Raw genomic sequence first — 15,527 nt, 5'->3', positions numbered from 1 at the left:
GTGCATGAGGGGAGGAGTTCCTTAGGCAGTCAGAGGTGGAAATTGTGGGGTAAGCAGGGTCTCTCCAGATGCTTAGCAGAGGGCCTATCTTTAACTGCTTGCCTTAATGGCATAGGAGGAGGAATGTTGCCCTGAATAAAGCACCATAGTCCTTGACATCCCCAGCACACATTATTTGCAGTGAGTGAGGAGAGGGATGGTCTGGAGGAGGTAAATGTAGCTTGAACCCATGCGGAAAGCCAGTGCCCAAGCTGGTACATTAATAAAATCACCTAGTGGTGAAGCAAGATGTGTGTGTGCTTCTCTGTGCTCATCTGACTCCAGCATGTTATCTTACCAGCAGAGTCCGTAAAATGGGGTTAAGGCCTGGAGCAGGGCTAGAGGAAACAATGTGATGGGTTTGACCTTCCTGGAATGAAATGTCTCCCCAAACAATCTTGTCTGCAATGGTGTTGTAGCCATGTTGGTCCCAGAATATTAGCGAGACAGGGAGGGTGAGGTAGTATCTTTTATTGAACCATCTTCTGTTGGTGAGAGAGACAAGCTTTTGGGCCCCACACAGTTCTTCTTCAGGATCTGAAGTTGGTCCAATAACAGATAATACCTCACCTATCTTGGCTCCCCAGACAATAACAGTTTGGCAGCAGTAGCCTACAATAGTTAAGGTTGAAGTCTGATTTTTGAACCCTCTTTACCCAAGATTTCCAAAAAAAGAACTGTATCCCCTGAAAATTTCATGTGCAGTATCTCATCTCTGAGCAGAGTTTGCTAGGCAGTTTGGTAAAATTCAGAAAAGGAGTTTTAAATAGTGGAGGTTCTCACAGGGTCCCTGTTCACTCTATAACTCCCCCCTCACTTGCTCTGGCTCAGCCTGACTCCAGACCAGATGCCTGGGAGAGAGGAGATAGATCCCCCCTCAAGGGTGTCAGTTGAAAGGAAAGAGAGGGGGGCAGAGAGAGCCAGAGGGGAAGGGAGCATCCAGCCCCCCTCACAGAGTGACTATTTTTTCAATTTTCCCAATCCTAAATTGGAAAACTCTGTCAAGTTAGGTTCCCACAGGGCCTACTGCAGCATTGTGAAGGGAATGACTGCCCTAGGGACAGCTCGGCTGGCTACCTCAGCCGCCATAGCCTACAGCCTGATTCCTGAAAGTTACTTCAGCCAGAAGGAAAAGCAGAAAGCTTATATCTAAGAGTGTTTTCCCAAGATTCAGACTATCTCTTGGAGCTGAAAAACTATTTTTGAGATCCAGACTGCTTTGCAGATCATCGGATCCCTCAGACAAGACAGACATAGGACCACAGTGCCTGCAACATCTATAAGTGCAGCACTGACAGGTACCTGGAGCTAGGAGGGGTCAGTACAATGGGAGTAAGGGCTGGAGCAGGGTTGGAGGATAGAATGTATTCAGTCTGATGCTCCCATTGTCCTTCCTAATAAGAAATGTGTCACAACTACATTACAGTATCAAAATTATTCAAGGCTTTATGTCACAGCTTATTTTATATGCTTCTCTGTAACATTTTAGTTATCTGTACTAAAACATCCCTATCTAAAGCTTCTTTGCTCTTTTCTGAGTGCTGTATTCCTCGATTTGTAAATGTTGTGAATCCTGCAAATCTTGGTAATTGTATTTTTCCCCTCTCACTGAAATAATGTTTCATTTGGAATGTAAAAAGAAAAGGAGTACTTGTGGCACCTTAGAGACTAACCAATTTATTTGAGCATAAGCTTTCGTGAGCTACAGCTCACTTTATCGGATGAAGCTCACGAAAGCTTATGCTCAAATAAATTGGTTAGTCTCTAAGGTGCCACAAGTACTCCTTTTCTTTTTGCGAATACAGACTAACACGGCTGTTAGTCTGAAACCTGTCATTTGGAATGTGTCATTGAATATATAAATACCTGCTTTTCCCCAGTCTTCAAAGTCCCTTTTACTCTACAAACATAGATAGTCTCCTTTCTATATGTTGGTAATAGAGACTATTGAAAGGGCTTTAATTTCTTTGCAAGAGAATCCCATTTTTATAGTTAACGTAATAGTTTAAATATGGATATTAGCCTATATATTTTTCCCTGCTCAGTGACCACCCAGTGGTTCTCCTTTGTATGCTCCTTAGCTGCTCTTATGGGCTGGCTTGTTAGTTACAAATGATGTAAGTGTCACAAAAGGAAGTTAGGGGGTGTTTGTTCGATAATCGTTCCGATCCCCTTCTTCGTCACTGGGATCAATGTCCCTCTCTGTGATTTGTTAACACTGTCACATGACACTCCCTTGCTTAGCAGGGGAGAAACTGTGATTCCTTAGCAATGTCACATGATAAGGGCTAGCTACTGCTGCTGCCTGGTTTCTTCGCAGAGCCCCCAGCTGGTCCAGGCCGTCCGCTCTCCGCTCCTCGGCTGTGCGCCCGGGAGGAAGGCTTCAATTACTAGCCTAGCCAAGCTGGGGACTGTCTCAGGCTGTAACTAGCTCCCTAGGACTCTCCAAACGCCAACTCCTGAGCCGGAGACTCAAGGTAACTGAGAGATCTCGGGTAAAGTGCGTCAGTAAAAACACCCCCTCCCCCCCGCAGCTGCCCCATCTCCGCTTCCTATGTGTTTGCGAGTCCCAGACCGGCTGGCTTTATTGACATCCCCTTAGCGCCCACAGGCGCTGACCCAGTTATAGGACAGCAAGTACACCCGGAAATGGAGCAATAACCAAGTCCCCCAGCTGGAGAGGGAAGGGGTTAGAAGGCAAGAGAGGGGAAGGAAAAATAAGAAAAGGGGTGATAAACTCCAAGAGAAGTGCTGCCCAGAGCTGTCATTGTATCATCGAGAAGAGTTAATCTAAAAGGAGGCAGAGTAAAAGGCAGTGCCCTATCTCTGTTTAGTAACTATGCTGATGAAAGATTATGCTGCCCTCCCAGACCAGGGAAACCACCCACAGTGAAGCCAGTTATTCTGCTCTCTCCCAGTGTTTTGTTCAGGCTCTGTTAAAAGGAGGTTACACAAATGTCTTGGTTCATTTAGTCCTGTGGAAGACGCAGGGTCTGCACAGTAGCAGAGGGACAAGCAAGTGGTTCAAAAGAGCCTGTTCAAAAGAGCCTGAGGGGACTTCAGCTTCAAAATGGACTGAAACCCTTTATAAAATCTCCCCGGTTGCCCTGATCTGAACAACATCCATGTGTTACTCTGTCCATAGGCGCTGACTCTGTGGGTGCTCCGGGGCTCTGCAACCAGCGGCAGCTCGCCACCCTTCCCCCACCGCCACAGCTTGCCTTCGCCTTTGCCTCCTCCTCCTTCTCCCTGAGCGCGCCAGGTGCCCACTTCTTCCCCCCCCCCCCCCCCAGCGCTTGCCGCAGCAAAACAGCTGGGGGGAGGCGGAAAGCAGCGCGCTCAAGGGAGGAGGCAGGGCCAGGGTGTGGATTTAGGGAGGGATCCAATAGGGGCAGGGAGGGGGTGGAGTTGGGGCAGGGACTTTGGGGGAAGGGGTTGGAATGGGGGTGGGGAGGGGGGCACGAGCACCCACTGGCGCCATGAGAAGTTGGCCCCTGTGACTCTCCAGGGGAAGTGAAATGACTGCAGGGGAGCTGGCTTGGGGAACTGTTAATGGAGATATCAGGAAAAGGGTGAGGAAGCAATAAATTCAAGAAGGCAGGAGTGAGACATTATCCAGTGTTGCCAACTCTCATAACTGGTGTTTCTCTTAAAGCTCCAGCTTTGTGATTATGTGCGAATCTGTTGTCATTTAAAACATGACCTCTAAAGGCTCAAAAACCAGAAGGCAAATAAATTTGTTTTTAAAAATTACATGATATTTGAACACTTAGGTTAGCAATGCTTTAATTAAGGGGTAGAGGCAGCTTTTCAGGACAGGTGAGTGGGAGCGGGCAGTGCCAGCATAGAACAGGTGACCACTACACCGGGGTGGGCAAACTTTTGGCCTGAGAGCCACACTGGGTTTCCAAAACTGTATGGAGGGCTAGGGAGGGAAGGCTGTGCCTCTCCAAACAGCCTGGCCCCCACCCCCTGTTTTCCCCCTCCCACTTCCCACCCCCTGACTTCCCCCCTCACAACCCCTGACTCATCCAACGCTCCCTGTCCCCTGACTGCCCCAACCCCTATCCACACCCCTGCCCCCTGACAGGCCCCCCGGGCCTCCCATGCCTATCCAACCATTCCCTGTCCCCTGACCTCCACCCCATCCAACCGCACCCTGCTCCCTGTCCCCTGACTGCCCCCCGGGACCTCCTGCCCCCTTACCATGCCACTCAGAGCAGCAGGAGTGGCAGCCGTGCTGCCCAGCCCAGTCATGCCGCTGCGCTGCCCAGCAGGAGCTCGCAGCCCAGAGCACTGGCGTCACGGCGAGGTGATGCTGCAAGGGAGGGGCCGGGGGCTAGTCTCCCTGGCTGGGAGCTCAAGGGCCAGGCAGGATGTGGCCTGTGGACCATAGTTTGCTCATCTCTGCACTACACACAGCAAATGTCTTGTGCCTGTGGGGAAAGATTGTCACCTCCTATTTCTTCCCTTTGGGAAGGAGTGTCAGAGAGGCCACATCTCCTTCTGCCCAGGGCTTCCAGCGGGGAGAGAACTGACATTAACCTGTCTGGTTACTCACACACATAGAATCGCTGTCCCCTCCACTCCCCAGGCTTGTTGTGTTTTCTGATGGGCTCTGGTCTCTGCCAGTAAGATCTTTGCAAGTTGCTTAGTATTGTTCTCCTCCTAAATCCCCCAATTTATGAAGAGCCAACTCTCCTACTGGGGACACAACACACATCCTAGCACACATCTGACTTTAGCACAGGTATTTCCCTTCCATGCAACTAAAACGTCCCTCAGTAAAGAGAGTCCTGATCTTGCCCATTTCTCCTCCCTTGATCAGGATTTCCAGTTATCAAACCGGAGATGATCTGCCACATGGAACAAAAGGGAGAGCTGTTGATCCCCTCTTTCCAGGGCTATGAGGAAACAGTGAGACTAAATTGCACCTGCACAGGTGAGACATTAGATAAACTAGGGAATAGTCAAAAAGAAAAGGAGTACTTGTGGCACCTTAGAGACTAACAAATTTATTTGAGCATAAGCTTTCGTGAGCTACAGCTCACTTCATCGGATGCATGTGAGCATAATGAAAATCTGGAATTCCCTCAGACCTGTTGTGAGTTCTCACCACTTTGTCTTGTCTAACTCAGACCACTGTTGTAACCAGTCTTTTTTGAGTCTTTAAACATGTCCCTCATGCGTGTGAGATCAGAATCTTTCACCAGTCCATTGGGGCTGCCCCTGCATATCCTTGTGTCATCCATCTGAGTTCATAAAGAGCCGAGTGGCTACAACTGTTCCTGACTTCCCCCTTACTGCCCTTGGCAGCAAGATGGAACTCGGTGGTGTCCGCCTTCTACTGTGCATCATTTTTTCTCTCTAACTCTTAATAATTGGTGAGTTTGGGTTAGTCAACCAGTCATCTTTTTGTTAATTAAAAAAAGGTTTCTTTGTTATCTCCTTGTGTCTTTGTCACTATCACCTTGAATAGGGAATTCAAAGCCTTTGGGCTTTAAGCCTTGTCCATCTTGTAGTGGACTTATTCCCCTGGCTGACAGCCACTGCTGTTGCTTATTTTTTTTGTGTGAGAACCATGTGCCTGATAGGTGTTTGATCTGCTAGCCCTTCTCATCAAGAGCCTGTCAGTCGAGAGATACTCATCTGAAGCTGTTACTCCTGGAACAGTCAAGGAGAGGAACATCTCATCCAGAAGAATGCGCCTCTGACACTAAAAGAGGACCCGCGGCCTTGAAATCATATCCAGCCAGTGCTCCAGTGAGTGGAAACCCAACACCTAAGACCAGTATCAGTACTAGTGTTAGGTAATCCCTGGATTCCTAATCCACACCTGGCACCATTGGGAGTGTCAAAGACCAACCCTGCCTCCTCCACACTATGGCAAGGCAGGTCAGCGCATCAGTCAGAAGACTCCTGGCACCTATCTGCCTCCCCATAAAAGGAAAAATCTAAGAGGCCTAAGAAGAATCATATCCCTTCTGCCTCCTCAGGAGCCAAACATTAAGCCATCTCCTACCGCGGGGCTAATGTGGCATGAATGCCTGCATGCTCAGTATCAAGCAAAGTCAAATCAACCCGGTGCCAGAGTCCAAAACCAGGCAGTTTTACTAGACACTGAAGCCCTTAGTACCAGAACAAGCACTGGTGGTTGAATCAATTGTGGTGCCAGCAGACAGCCTGTTGGCTTCAGTCACCATATCACTGGTAGCTTCTGTCATCATCAAGATCACTACTTACAGCATATTCCTTCTCCTCTCTTGACCATGCTTTTTCTCCCTCCTCTAGGTAGAAACCATCCCCAGTTTCTTCTCCCTGTGCAACTGGGTCAGATGATGGGTCACCTTCTCACCATATAACTCCTCATCCTAGGGCCCCATCTCACCCTTCACATTCTGCTTGGCCTTCACCTTGGCCTACTCAACCCTATCAGCCTTTTCCTTTTAATATTCCCTCTTGGCAACACTTTAGAGATTGAAGCCCTCCCTCCAAAGCTTGCCCCTCTCATTCATCTATGCAATGGTGAAGATCTAGCGCTGCTGCTGCTGCTTTTGACTTCTCATACTGAGATGTCCCTACCTAGACCTTCTTCAATAGCTAGGGAAGAGGTGGAAGAATACTTGATCAGCAGTTTCTAGATCCAGCCTCTCCAATGGACCTCTCATCTTCCTCTCCTGAGGCAGCAGTATCTTCAGCACGATTACTGGCCTCAGATGACTTTAAAGCCTTTCAGGATCTGCTATTCAGAATCACTGAGACACTGGAAATTGAGACTTCAGTGGTTCAACAGACAGGCCCACAGATTATTTGATACCCTCTGTCTAGAAATGCCCATTAACAAAGGCATATTGAAACCAGACAAAGCCCTCTGGCAAACCCCAACTAGACAACCCAAACTGCTGAATATGCAGAGCAGGCTGGATTGAGTTAAATCATAGAAGATTAGGGTTGGAAGAGACCTCAGGAGGTTATCCAGTCCAACCCCTTGCTCACAGCAGGACCAACCCCAACTAAATCATCCCAGCCAGGGCTTTTCAAAGTCATTTAAATCTCTGATTTAAATCATGGTTTAAATTAGCAAGCAGGAAATCTTGATTTAAATAGTTAATTTTAATCTTGTTTTGCATTTGTACTTTTTAGTTACTTTCCTAAAGAAATGTTAAGCTCATGGTTGGTATAACTATTAAAAATATAGTGCTTTTCAACCAAATATAGCCTTTACACGAAATTTGGTACTTTTTACTAACCAGGAGTATACACTATATCTATAGGCATTTATTTAAACAAAAAATAAAATGTAGCCATGGTAGGACAAGTAGCTGGAGGGAGCCACCTGGCATGCTTGTCTGTCCAAGACCATAAACATGTATTCAGGGTGGCTAGCCCATCCTGCTGCTGGGGCTGCATTCTGTTTTTAGCATGCTAACTTAGATGAGAACTAGCATGAATATGTCTCCACAAGCTGGGAACTACACCCCCAGGCTTGAAGTGTAGACATACCCTGTGGGGTCACATGTAACAAGTGCAGGTGTCATATGTTCATATGTAAATAAGATTTTCAAGATGAGTCCTTGTTCTAAGGTTTCGTTTCTCTCCTGTGACTTATCTCTGGATTCTCATTTTATTGACTAGGTGATGGGATTGTGAGTGAGAATGAGGAGGAGAATCCACACCAGGAAGGTCCTGAGTCAATGGAACCACAGGACAAGTTATCACGAATGCTCCAAAGGAATATTTCCCAGAGTCCTGAACAGGGCAAAGCCTGTGGCGGTCAACGCAGATCGGAACGGCATCTGCAAACTCTTCCAGGGAAGAGACAAAGTAAATCAACTGCATGTGAAAGAGCTTTCAGGAAACTGCCAGACATTGTCCAACAGGGAAATTCCATGAGGAGGAAATCAATAATGTGTGATGACTGTGGGAAAAGCTTCAGGGTGAGTTCAAACCTCAGACAGCACCAGAGAATCCACACTGGAGAGAAACCCTTTGGATGTGCCGAGTGTGGGGAAAATTTCCGACAACGATCACACCTTATTCAGCATCAAAGAATCCACACAGGGGAGAGACCCTATGAATGTTCTGAATGTGGGAAAAGCTTCAGTATGAGTTCAAAACTCATTCGGCATCAGATAATCCACACTGGAGAAAAACCCTATAAATGTGCCGAATGTGGCAAGAGCTTTAGTGGGAACTGGCAGCTAATCCAGCATCAGAGAATCCACACAGGAGAGAGACCCTACGAATGTGGTGACTGTGGGAAGACTTTCAGTGTGAGCTCAGCCCTTACTCGTCATCAGAGAACCCACACTGGAGAGAAGCCTTATGAATGTGCCGAGTGCAGGAAAACCTTCAGTCAGAGCTCAGAGCTTATGAAACATCAAAGAGTCCACACAGGCGAGAAGCCCTATGAGTGTGCTGAGTGTGGGAAGAGCTTCAGTGTGAGCTCTGCCCTCATTCAGCATCAGAGATTCCACATGGGGGAAAGACCTTATGAATGTGCTGAGTGTGGGAAAAGCTTCACAGTGAGCTCACACCTCATTCAGCACCGGCGATTCCACACGAGGGAAAGGCCCTATGAATGTGCTGACTGTGGGAAAAGCTTCCTTTGGAGATCAGCCCTTCTTCGACATCGGAGAATCCACACAGGAGAGAGACCCTATGAATGCACTGAATGTGGGGAAAGCTTCCGTCAGAGTGCGCATCTTATCCAGCATCGCCGAATCCACACTGGGGAGAAACCCTATGAATGTGCCAACTGTGGGAAAGGCTTCACTGTGAGCTCTGCCCTTATTCGACATCAGAGAATCCACATTGTGGGGGAGCCCTAAGAGCTGTCTGAAAATGGAGAAAACTTCATATCTTATATCCTTCCAGGGTCTCCCAGTGGATGGAAGCCAGTTGTGTTTCCACTTTGGGGCCACAGGGCTCTTCCCTTTTCATAGTGAATGAAAAATGCCTTGCTGAGGATGGAGTGTAGGTGGTTGAGTTAGACAAAGAGGCAGTGTTGGTGCTGGAAGAAGAGTCATGTAGGGCCCTAGGGTGTAGGGAGAAATGCATGGTAGGAGCCAGAGGAGGGACCAGGAGGTGCTGGGGGGGGGGTCATTTGGGTGATGGAAGGGGGAAGTATGTACTGTAATTAAGGGGAAGTCATTTTAGTCATTTTTAATAAATATATTTAAGAGGAATGAAAAAATGAGCACAGGGAGGGCACCAGACAATTTATAGTGGGAAATAAGTGGAGCATCTTCTAGCAGATTGAGCAGAAGGTGGAAAGTCAACACACTTGGGTCCTATTCCCAATTCTGTCACAGACTTGTTTGGTAATTCTGGGCAGCTCACTTCCTCACTGTGCCTTTGTTCTCCCCCCTCCACCCCCATCTGTAAAACGGAGACTATAATAATAATGATAATCACTCTCACAGGAGGATTTTATTATTTAATGTCTATATTAAAGTAGTGACCTGAGGCCTCATCAGGAATTGGGGCTATATTGTACTAGGTGGTGCACAATGAGGTTTGCACAGTTCCTGCCTGGAAGAGTTTACAATGTAAGACACCAGCTTCCTTCTCTGGGATTCTGTAGCCCTTGTTACTGACAAGAATTTTTCTTGAAGTTATGAACTTTGAGGATTCTTTTTGTGAGTGCAGGGAGCATGGTTGTGTGTTTTTATTTGTGTGTGTGTTTTGAAATATGGATTTCACAGGGTATCTGAGTTTAATTTTAGTTTAAAAAAACATTATCTTTATTGTTTTTTTAAAGTTCTAATAAAAAGTTGTTTAAAATGATCCGTGTTTCCTGCTGTGTCAAGAGTCCCTACATCCTCTTTCCTTGATACTCAGCTAGCCCATTTTCTATCTCAAAGACTCCCTTGGAGGTTCTGGCTCTATAGATGGGGCTTATAGTTGCATCTCAATAGCTGGGCTCTGATTACATTCACCCACTTGTCTTTGTACAGGTCAGCAAACAACTGGGATTATTGGAGAAAACGTGTGACACGTGTTAAAATCTAAAATTATTAGACAAATCATTTTAGTTTGATGTTTTATACTAGCCTCACCCACTTAGTCTGAACAGGAGCAAAAGGCATTGCCACCTTCTTTTACCCCCCAAAATGCATTCAACCCCCTCCCTCACCTCCCTCTCATAAATATCAAAACAAAAACCTGAAACCAATCAACTTAAAATGTGTTAATTTTAAAAAAAACACTCTAAGCTGATTTTTTATACTGAAAAGGGAGTAGTGACAGACTCCATAAAGGCCATTAGGACTAATGCTATTGATTTCACATGGAAGGTGCTCAGATACTAGCATGATGGGTGGCAGTATAAACCCTTATGGGTGTGTCTAAATAGGAGGGGTTTAGTCCGCATTAACTCAAGTTAGTCCAGTGTGAAAATGTCTGCGTATACACAACACAGTTCGTCACAGCGCATGAATGCCACATTTATCACAAGCTCTGGAATTCTCTTTCAAAGTGTATTGTTTGATGCAAATCAAGTTAGGTCCCTTGTTTGTCTGCACTGTTTTGGCAGTCTTCCAACTTCTATCCCACACTGCTTTGTGGGTGTCCATTATTGACCTGTCTGTTTACCTGTGTGCCCTCCACTGCTCTGGGGTCAAGTTGATCAGATGTTCCTTCCTGCACTTAAAAACTGGCACAGGCCCAGAAGTTGCCCACTTGCTCCTGGATTTGGCTGTAGCAGTGTTGCTGTAATGCTATTTCAGAAACTTTGGAACATGCAATTTCTGTTATAAACTGGGGACGCATTACTTGGAAGTAACAGATGAGGACCTGGCACATGAAATTGCAAGTCCATTAGCAAGAATTTTTAATCAATCTGTAAACTCAGGGGTTGTATCGTATGAGTGGAGAATTGCTAACATAGTTCCTATTTTTAAGAAAGGTTAAAAAAGCAATCCGGGTAACTACAGGCCTGTTAGTTTGACATCTGTATGCAAGGTCTTGGAAAAAATTTTGAAGGAGAAAGTAGTTAAGGACATTGAGGTCAATGGTAATTGGGACAAAATACAACATGGCTTTACAAAAGGTAGATCATGCCAAACCAACCTGATCTCCTTCTTTGAGAAGGTAACATTTTTTTAGACAAAAGGAAAGCAGTGGCTCTAATTTACCTCAATTTCAGTAAGGCATTTGATACCGTTCCACATGAAGAATTATTAGTTAAATTGGAAAAGATGGGGATCAATATGAAAATTGAAAGGTGGATAAGGCACTGGTTAAAGGGGAGACTACAGCGGGTCACACTGAAAGGTGAACTGTCAGACTGGAAGGAGGTTACTAGTGGAGTAACCTCTTTTTATTACTGACCTTGGCACAAAAAGTGGGAGTGTGCTAATAAAGTTTGTGGATGACACAAAGCTGAGAGGTATTGCCAATATAGAGAAGGACCGGGATATCATACAGGAAGATCTGGATGACCTCGTAAACTGAAGTAATAGCAATAGGATGAAATTTAATAGTGAAAAGTGCAAGGTCATGCATTTAGGGATTAATAACAAGAATTTCTGTTATAAGCTGGGGACGCATTACTTAGAAGTGACAGAGGAGGAGGAGAAGGACCTTGGAGTATTGGTTGATCACAGGATGACTATGAGCCGCCAATGTGATATGGCCGTGAAAAAAGCTAATGTGGTCTTGGGATGCATCAGGTGAGGTATTTCCAGTCGAGATAAGGAGGTGTTAGTACCGTTATACAAGGCACTGGTGAGACCTCATCTGGAATATTGTGTGTGCAGTTCTGGTCTCTCATGTTTAAGAAGGATGAATTCAAAATCAAACAGGTACAGAGAAGGGCTACTAGGATGATCCAAAGAATGGAAAACCTGTTTTATGAAAGGAGAATCAATAAGCTTGGCTTGTTTAGCGTAACTAAAAGAAGGCTGAGGGGAGATATGATTGCTCCCTATAAATATATCAGAGGGATAAATACAATGGAGGGAGAAGAATTATTTAAGCTCAGTACCAATGTGGACACAAGAACAAATGGATATAACCTGGCCATCAGGAAGTTTAGACTTGAAATTAGTCGAAGGTTTCTAACCATCAAAGGAGTGAAGTTCTGGGAAGCAGTAGGGGCAAAAGATATATCTGGCTTCGAGATTAAACTGGATAAATTTATGGAGGAGATGACATGATGGGATAGCCTAATTTTGGCAATTAATTGATATTCAACCACTAGCGGTAGATATGCCCAATGGCCTCTGATGGGATGTTAGATGTGGTGTGATCTGAGTTATTACAGAGAATTTTTTCATGGGTGTCTGGCTGGTGAGTCTTGCCCACATGCTCAGGGTTTAGCTGATCGCCATATTTGGGGTCGGGAAGGAATTTTCCCCCAGGGCAGATTGGCAGCAGCCCTGGGGGTTTTTCACCTTCCTCTGCAGCGTGGGGCACAGGTCACTTGCTGGAGGATTCTCTGCACCCTGAAGTCTTTAAACCACGGTTTGAGGACTTCAGTAACTTAGACATAAGTTAGGGGTTTGTTACAGGAGTTGGTGGGTGAGATTCCTTGGCCTGCGTTTTGCAGGAGGTCAGACTAGATGATCATAATGGTCCCTTCTGATCTTAAAGTCTATGATTCTATTATTCTATGCCTTTTGGAGTGTTGAGACCTCATAGCCATCTGGGGAGAAGTGTTGGTGCAACTATCTTATGTGGCAAGTCACTGTAATAAAGATCTTTTTGTGGATGTGGCTAAGGAGATGTCTGCAAGGGGTTACAACTGGGTGCCTACCAATGCTGAGCAAACAGCTCAGGGGTATTTACACTAAAACCAGGGTGTGACTTTCTATACCTTGGGGGAGCATCCTGGAACCCCCATATTCCTCATTTTTGTATTATTGTGATCTTACATCTAAAGCATGCCTTGAAAAGTATCGGAGAAAGGTTATGATCTGCTGAAAGTCTTTTCTCTATCTATATATGTGTATCATTAATGCATATGAAGTTATGAGAATTGTGTTGTATGATGGTCACTAAAACGTGCTGTAAATTAGGGACTCAGCCAGACATTAGCTCCCCAGAGGCAATCGTAAGGAAAGTAGCCAGCACCGAGGTGGGGGTGTCAATCAACCCTTCAATAACCATTGTCCAGCAAAGGAGCTACGATGCAATGACTCACCTGCATGAGGCCACACTAGGGGAATTGCTCAGCCTTGCCTGGAGACTCAGCAGTGCCCATCAGACATGCCTGGACTTGTATTTTCCACCACATGGACTGAGAGTATAAAACAGACACAGTGACCACGTGCTTGGCCTTTTCTCCTGCCCCCGCCTATGCTGCAAACAACAAAGACACCGAGAAGAAGGCTGAAAACTCCAACAAAGGAGACTGGCCCAGATTTAAGGGACAAATCTGTATATTAAGGACTGCAATATCCAATGGGGCGAGAAAAACTGCTTAATCTAGATGTTGCCCAGTCTAATAGAGTTGAGAGTTTAGACTGCGTGCTTATATTTTATTTCTTTTGGTAACTAACTCTGACCTTTTTGCTTATCACTTAATATCACTTAAAATCTATCTTTTGTAATCAATACACTTCTTTAATTGTTTATCTTTACCAGTGAGTTTGTCTTGAAATGTGTGGTAAATCCACTCAGGTTTTACAAAGGCTGATGTATATCCACTTTCCATTGATGAAGTGGTGAACCGATTAATAAATCTGCATTGCTCGTCTTCAGCAGTGCAAGATGATATATATCTAAGGTACAGTGCTGGGGGGATTTGGTTCTGGTGCCTTTCTCTGTGTGATTCATGAGTGGCTCTGGGAGCATTCATGCAATATAGCTGAGTGTGGGGTTCTACATGCTGCTGTGCTGCGTGATCACAGCACCTGGAGGGGTTTGCTGCTGGTCATTAGCAAGGCATTGTGAGAGACAGCCAAGGCTGGAGAGAGTTCAGGGGGCACAGCAGTCCCACAGTCCCAGGCTGCATCCTGGGGATCCCGTCACACAGGGATGGCAGGAAATAGTGTGGATGTGGACATATAGTGTGTCCATTTTGGGGGAGCTGGACAAGATTTTATGCAATTACATCACTACTGAACCCAAGGAGGTTGTAGACCCTGTGACCCAAAAGCCCCTCAATCCCCCAAGGATGAGCAGAAAGTCATTGGAGGAGGGACACAATGAAGATAAGGTGAAGAGATCTCCCTGGAAACCCAGGATTTCCTCAGATCAGGACCCTCAGGGCAGCCCTGTAGGCTGTGAGGCCAATTCCCAGTCAGAAACCCAGGCCGGGACTCTGGAGGCAGATCCTATAGAGGGAACCTCGGCAAGTAAGTGTCTATCTTCATCATATATTACTATACTATACTGCTGTGGTACCTTCTGTTCTGTTCCACAGCCACAGCCATTTTTCACAGATGTGAAGTAGAAGCCTTTCTGAGTCTCTAGCCCTCACCTCCCTCCCTCAGCCAACTCTCGCGCACGCCCGCTCCCTCCTGCGTATACATTTTCATAATGGTGGCTCTTCTTGCTGAACAGTTGGCTTCTGTCACATCCTAGAGTCCTGATCATCAAATGATTGCAAGACCATGCAACGGAGGGCACATACCGATTTACCTATTTTCCTTTCCCTTCCTGCCTTTGTCTGCCCAGTGAACCACCCCCACCCCACTCCCCAACCCTGTTTGTCTGCTCAAAATGTCAGCCAGCAGCATAGGGCAGCCACAACCTCTACCCCACCTCCCCTCTTCTCCCACAGCATAGTCTAACAATGAAAACATGCAATTCTGGGAAATTCAACTGTTTATTGAGACAGTGGTTACAGGGAAAGAAGTTCATTTATTATTCTCCGTTTACGTGAAGTAGACATGGGCATTGCATATCCATACAGGTACTAAGACTACAACTCCCTATAGCAACGCTTTTAATGGCTTTTCACACACTTGCATAAAGAAAGCCTGGGAACAGTGAATGCTTCAGTCAGTAAGTGCAAAACCCTCTCTATTTTTCTCTTCACTTTCACCATGTCTGCAGGAGAGATAAAGCAGAATCTGAGACTGAGAAATTGCTCAGTTTTGGTCTGAAAATTATGAGGGATAGCTGCATGAACATTCTTCCCAGTATAACTCGCAATTTCCTTCCACTCCTGCAGCACTTTGGGTAGAGGACTGTAATGGGGTGTACAGACGGGGAAGGAGAGTCTCTCCTGTTTATGAGCAAGCAGCTTGATCACAACCCATTATGATATGGGGCATTGCAGGTTGGTACACTCCCACTGCAGCTCTGGAGCTATTTCAACACATATTTCAAAAAAGATCACCTTTGTCATCCTGAAATTCTCTTGTCACTGTTGTTCATCCTAGGTCTGCAGTGCAATTCTTTCCCACCAATCAATGTTGTTTTCCCAAGTCCAGAAACAGCATTGTACCACGTGAAACCGCCCCAGGAACCACGCTTGTAGTAGCAGTTGCTTGGTGTTACCCTCCCCACCCCCCTTCATCATCCTTGTCCTACTT

At 45.9% G+C, this 15,527-nt stretch overlaps 1 protein-coding gene across 4 annotated transcripts in view; it reads left to right on the top strand.

Moving 5' to 3' along the window:
• The window catches only part of LOC140918414 (uncharacterized), a 51,275-nt gene extending 41,447 nt beyond the window's left edge, over window positions 1-9,828 (top strand). Inside the window, exons 1-3 of one of the 4 annotated variants that reach the window (XM_073362756.1) lie at window positions 2,322-2,516; window positions 4,868-4,981; window positions 7,675-9,828. In XM_073362756.1, the coding sequence (XP_073218857.1) occupies window positions 4,891-4,981; window positions 7,675-8,870 (1,287 nt within the window). In that variant the 5' untranslated portion in view covers window positions 2,322-2,516; window positions 4,868-4,890 and the 3' untranslated portion in view covers window positions 8,871-9,828. Of the gene's footprint in view, window positions 1-2,321; window positions 2,517-4,867; window positions 4,982-7,674 lie in introns of those variants that run through there. The other 3 variants (XM_073362758.1, XM_073362761.1, XM_073362757.1) reach the window with 3 other exon arrangements.
• Window positions 9,829-15,527: the final 5,699 nt, after the last annotated feature.

The sequence above is a fragment of the Lepidochelys kempii genome, chromosome 10 (genome assembly GCF_965140265.1).
Source record: "Lepidochelys kempii isolate rLepKem1 chromosome 10, rLepKem1.hap2, whole genome shotgun sequence".
Taxonomy (NCBI): domain Eukaryota; kingdom Metazoa; phylum Chordata; order Testudines; family Cheloniidae; genus Lepidochelys; species Lepidochelys kempii.
Note: the sequence above shows the minus strand (reverse complement) of the source record. Positions and strands in the feature narration are given on the sequence as shown.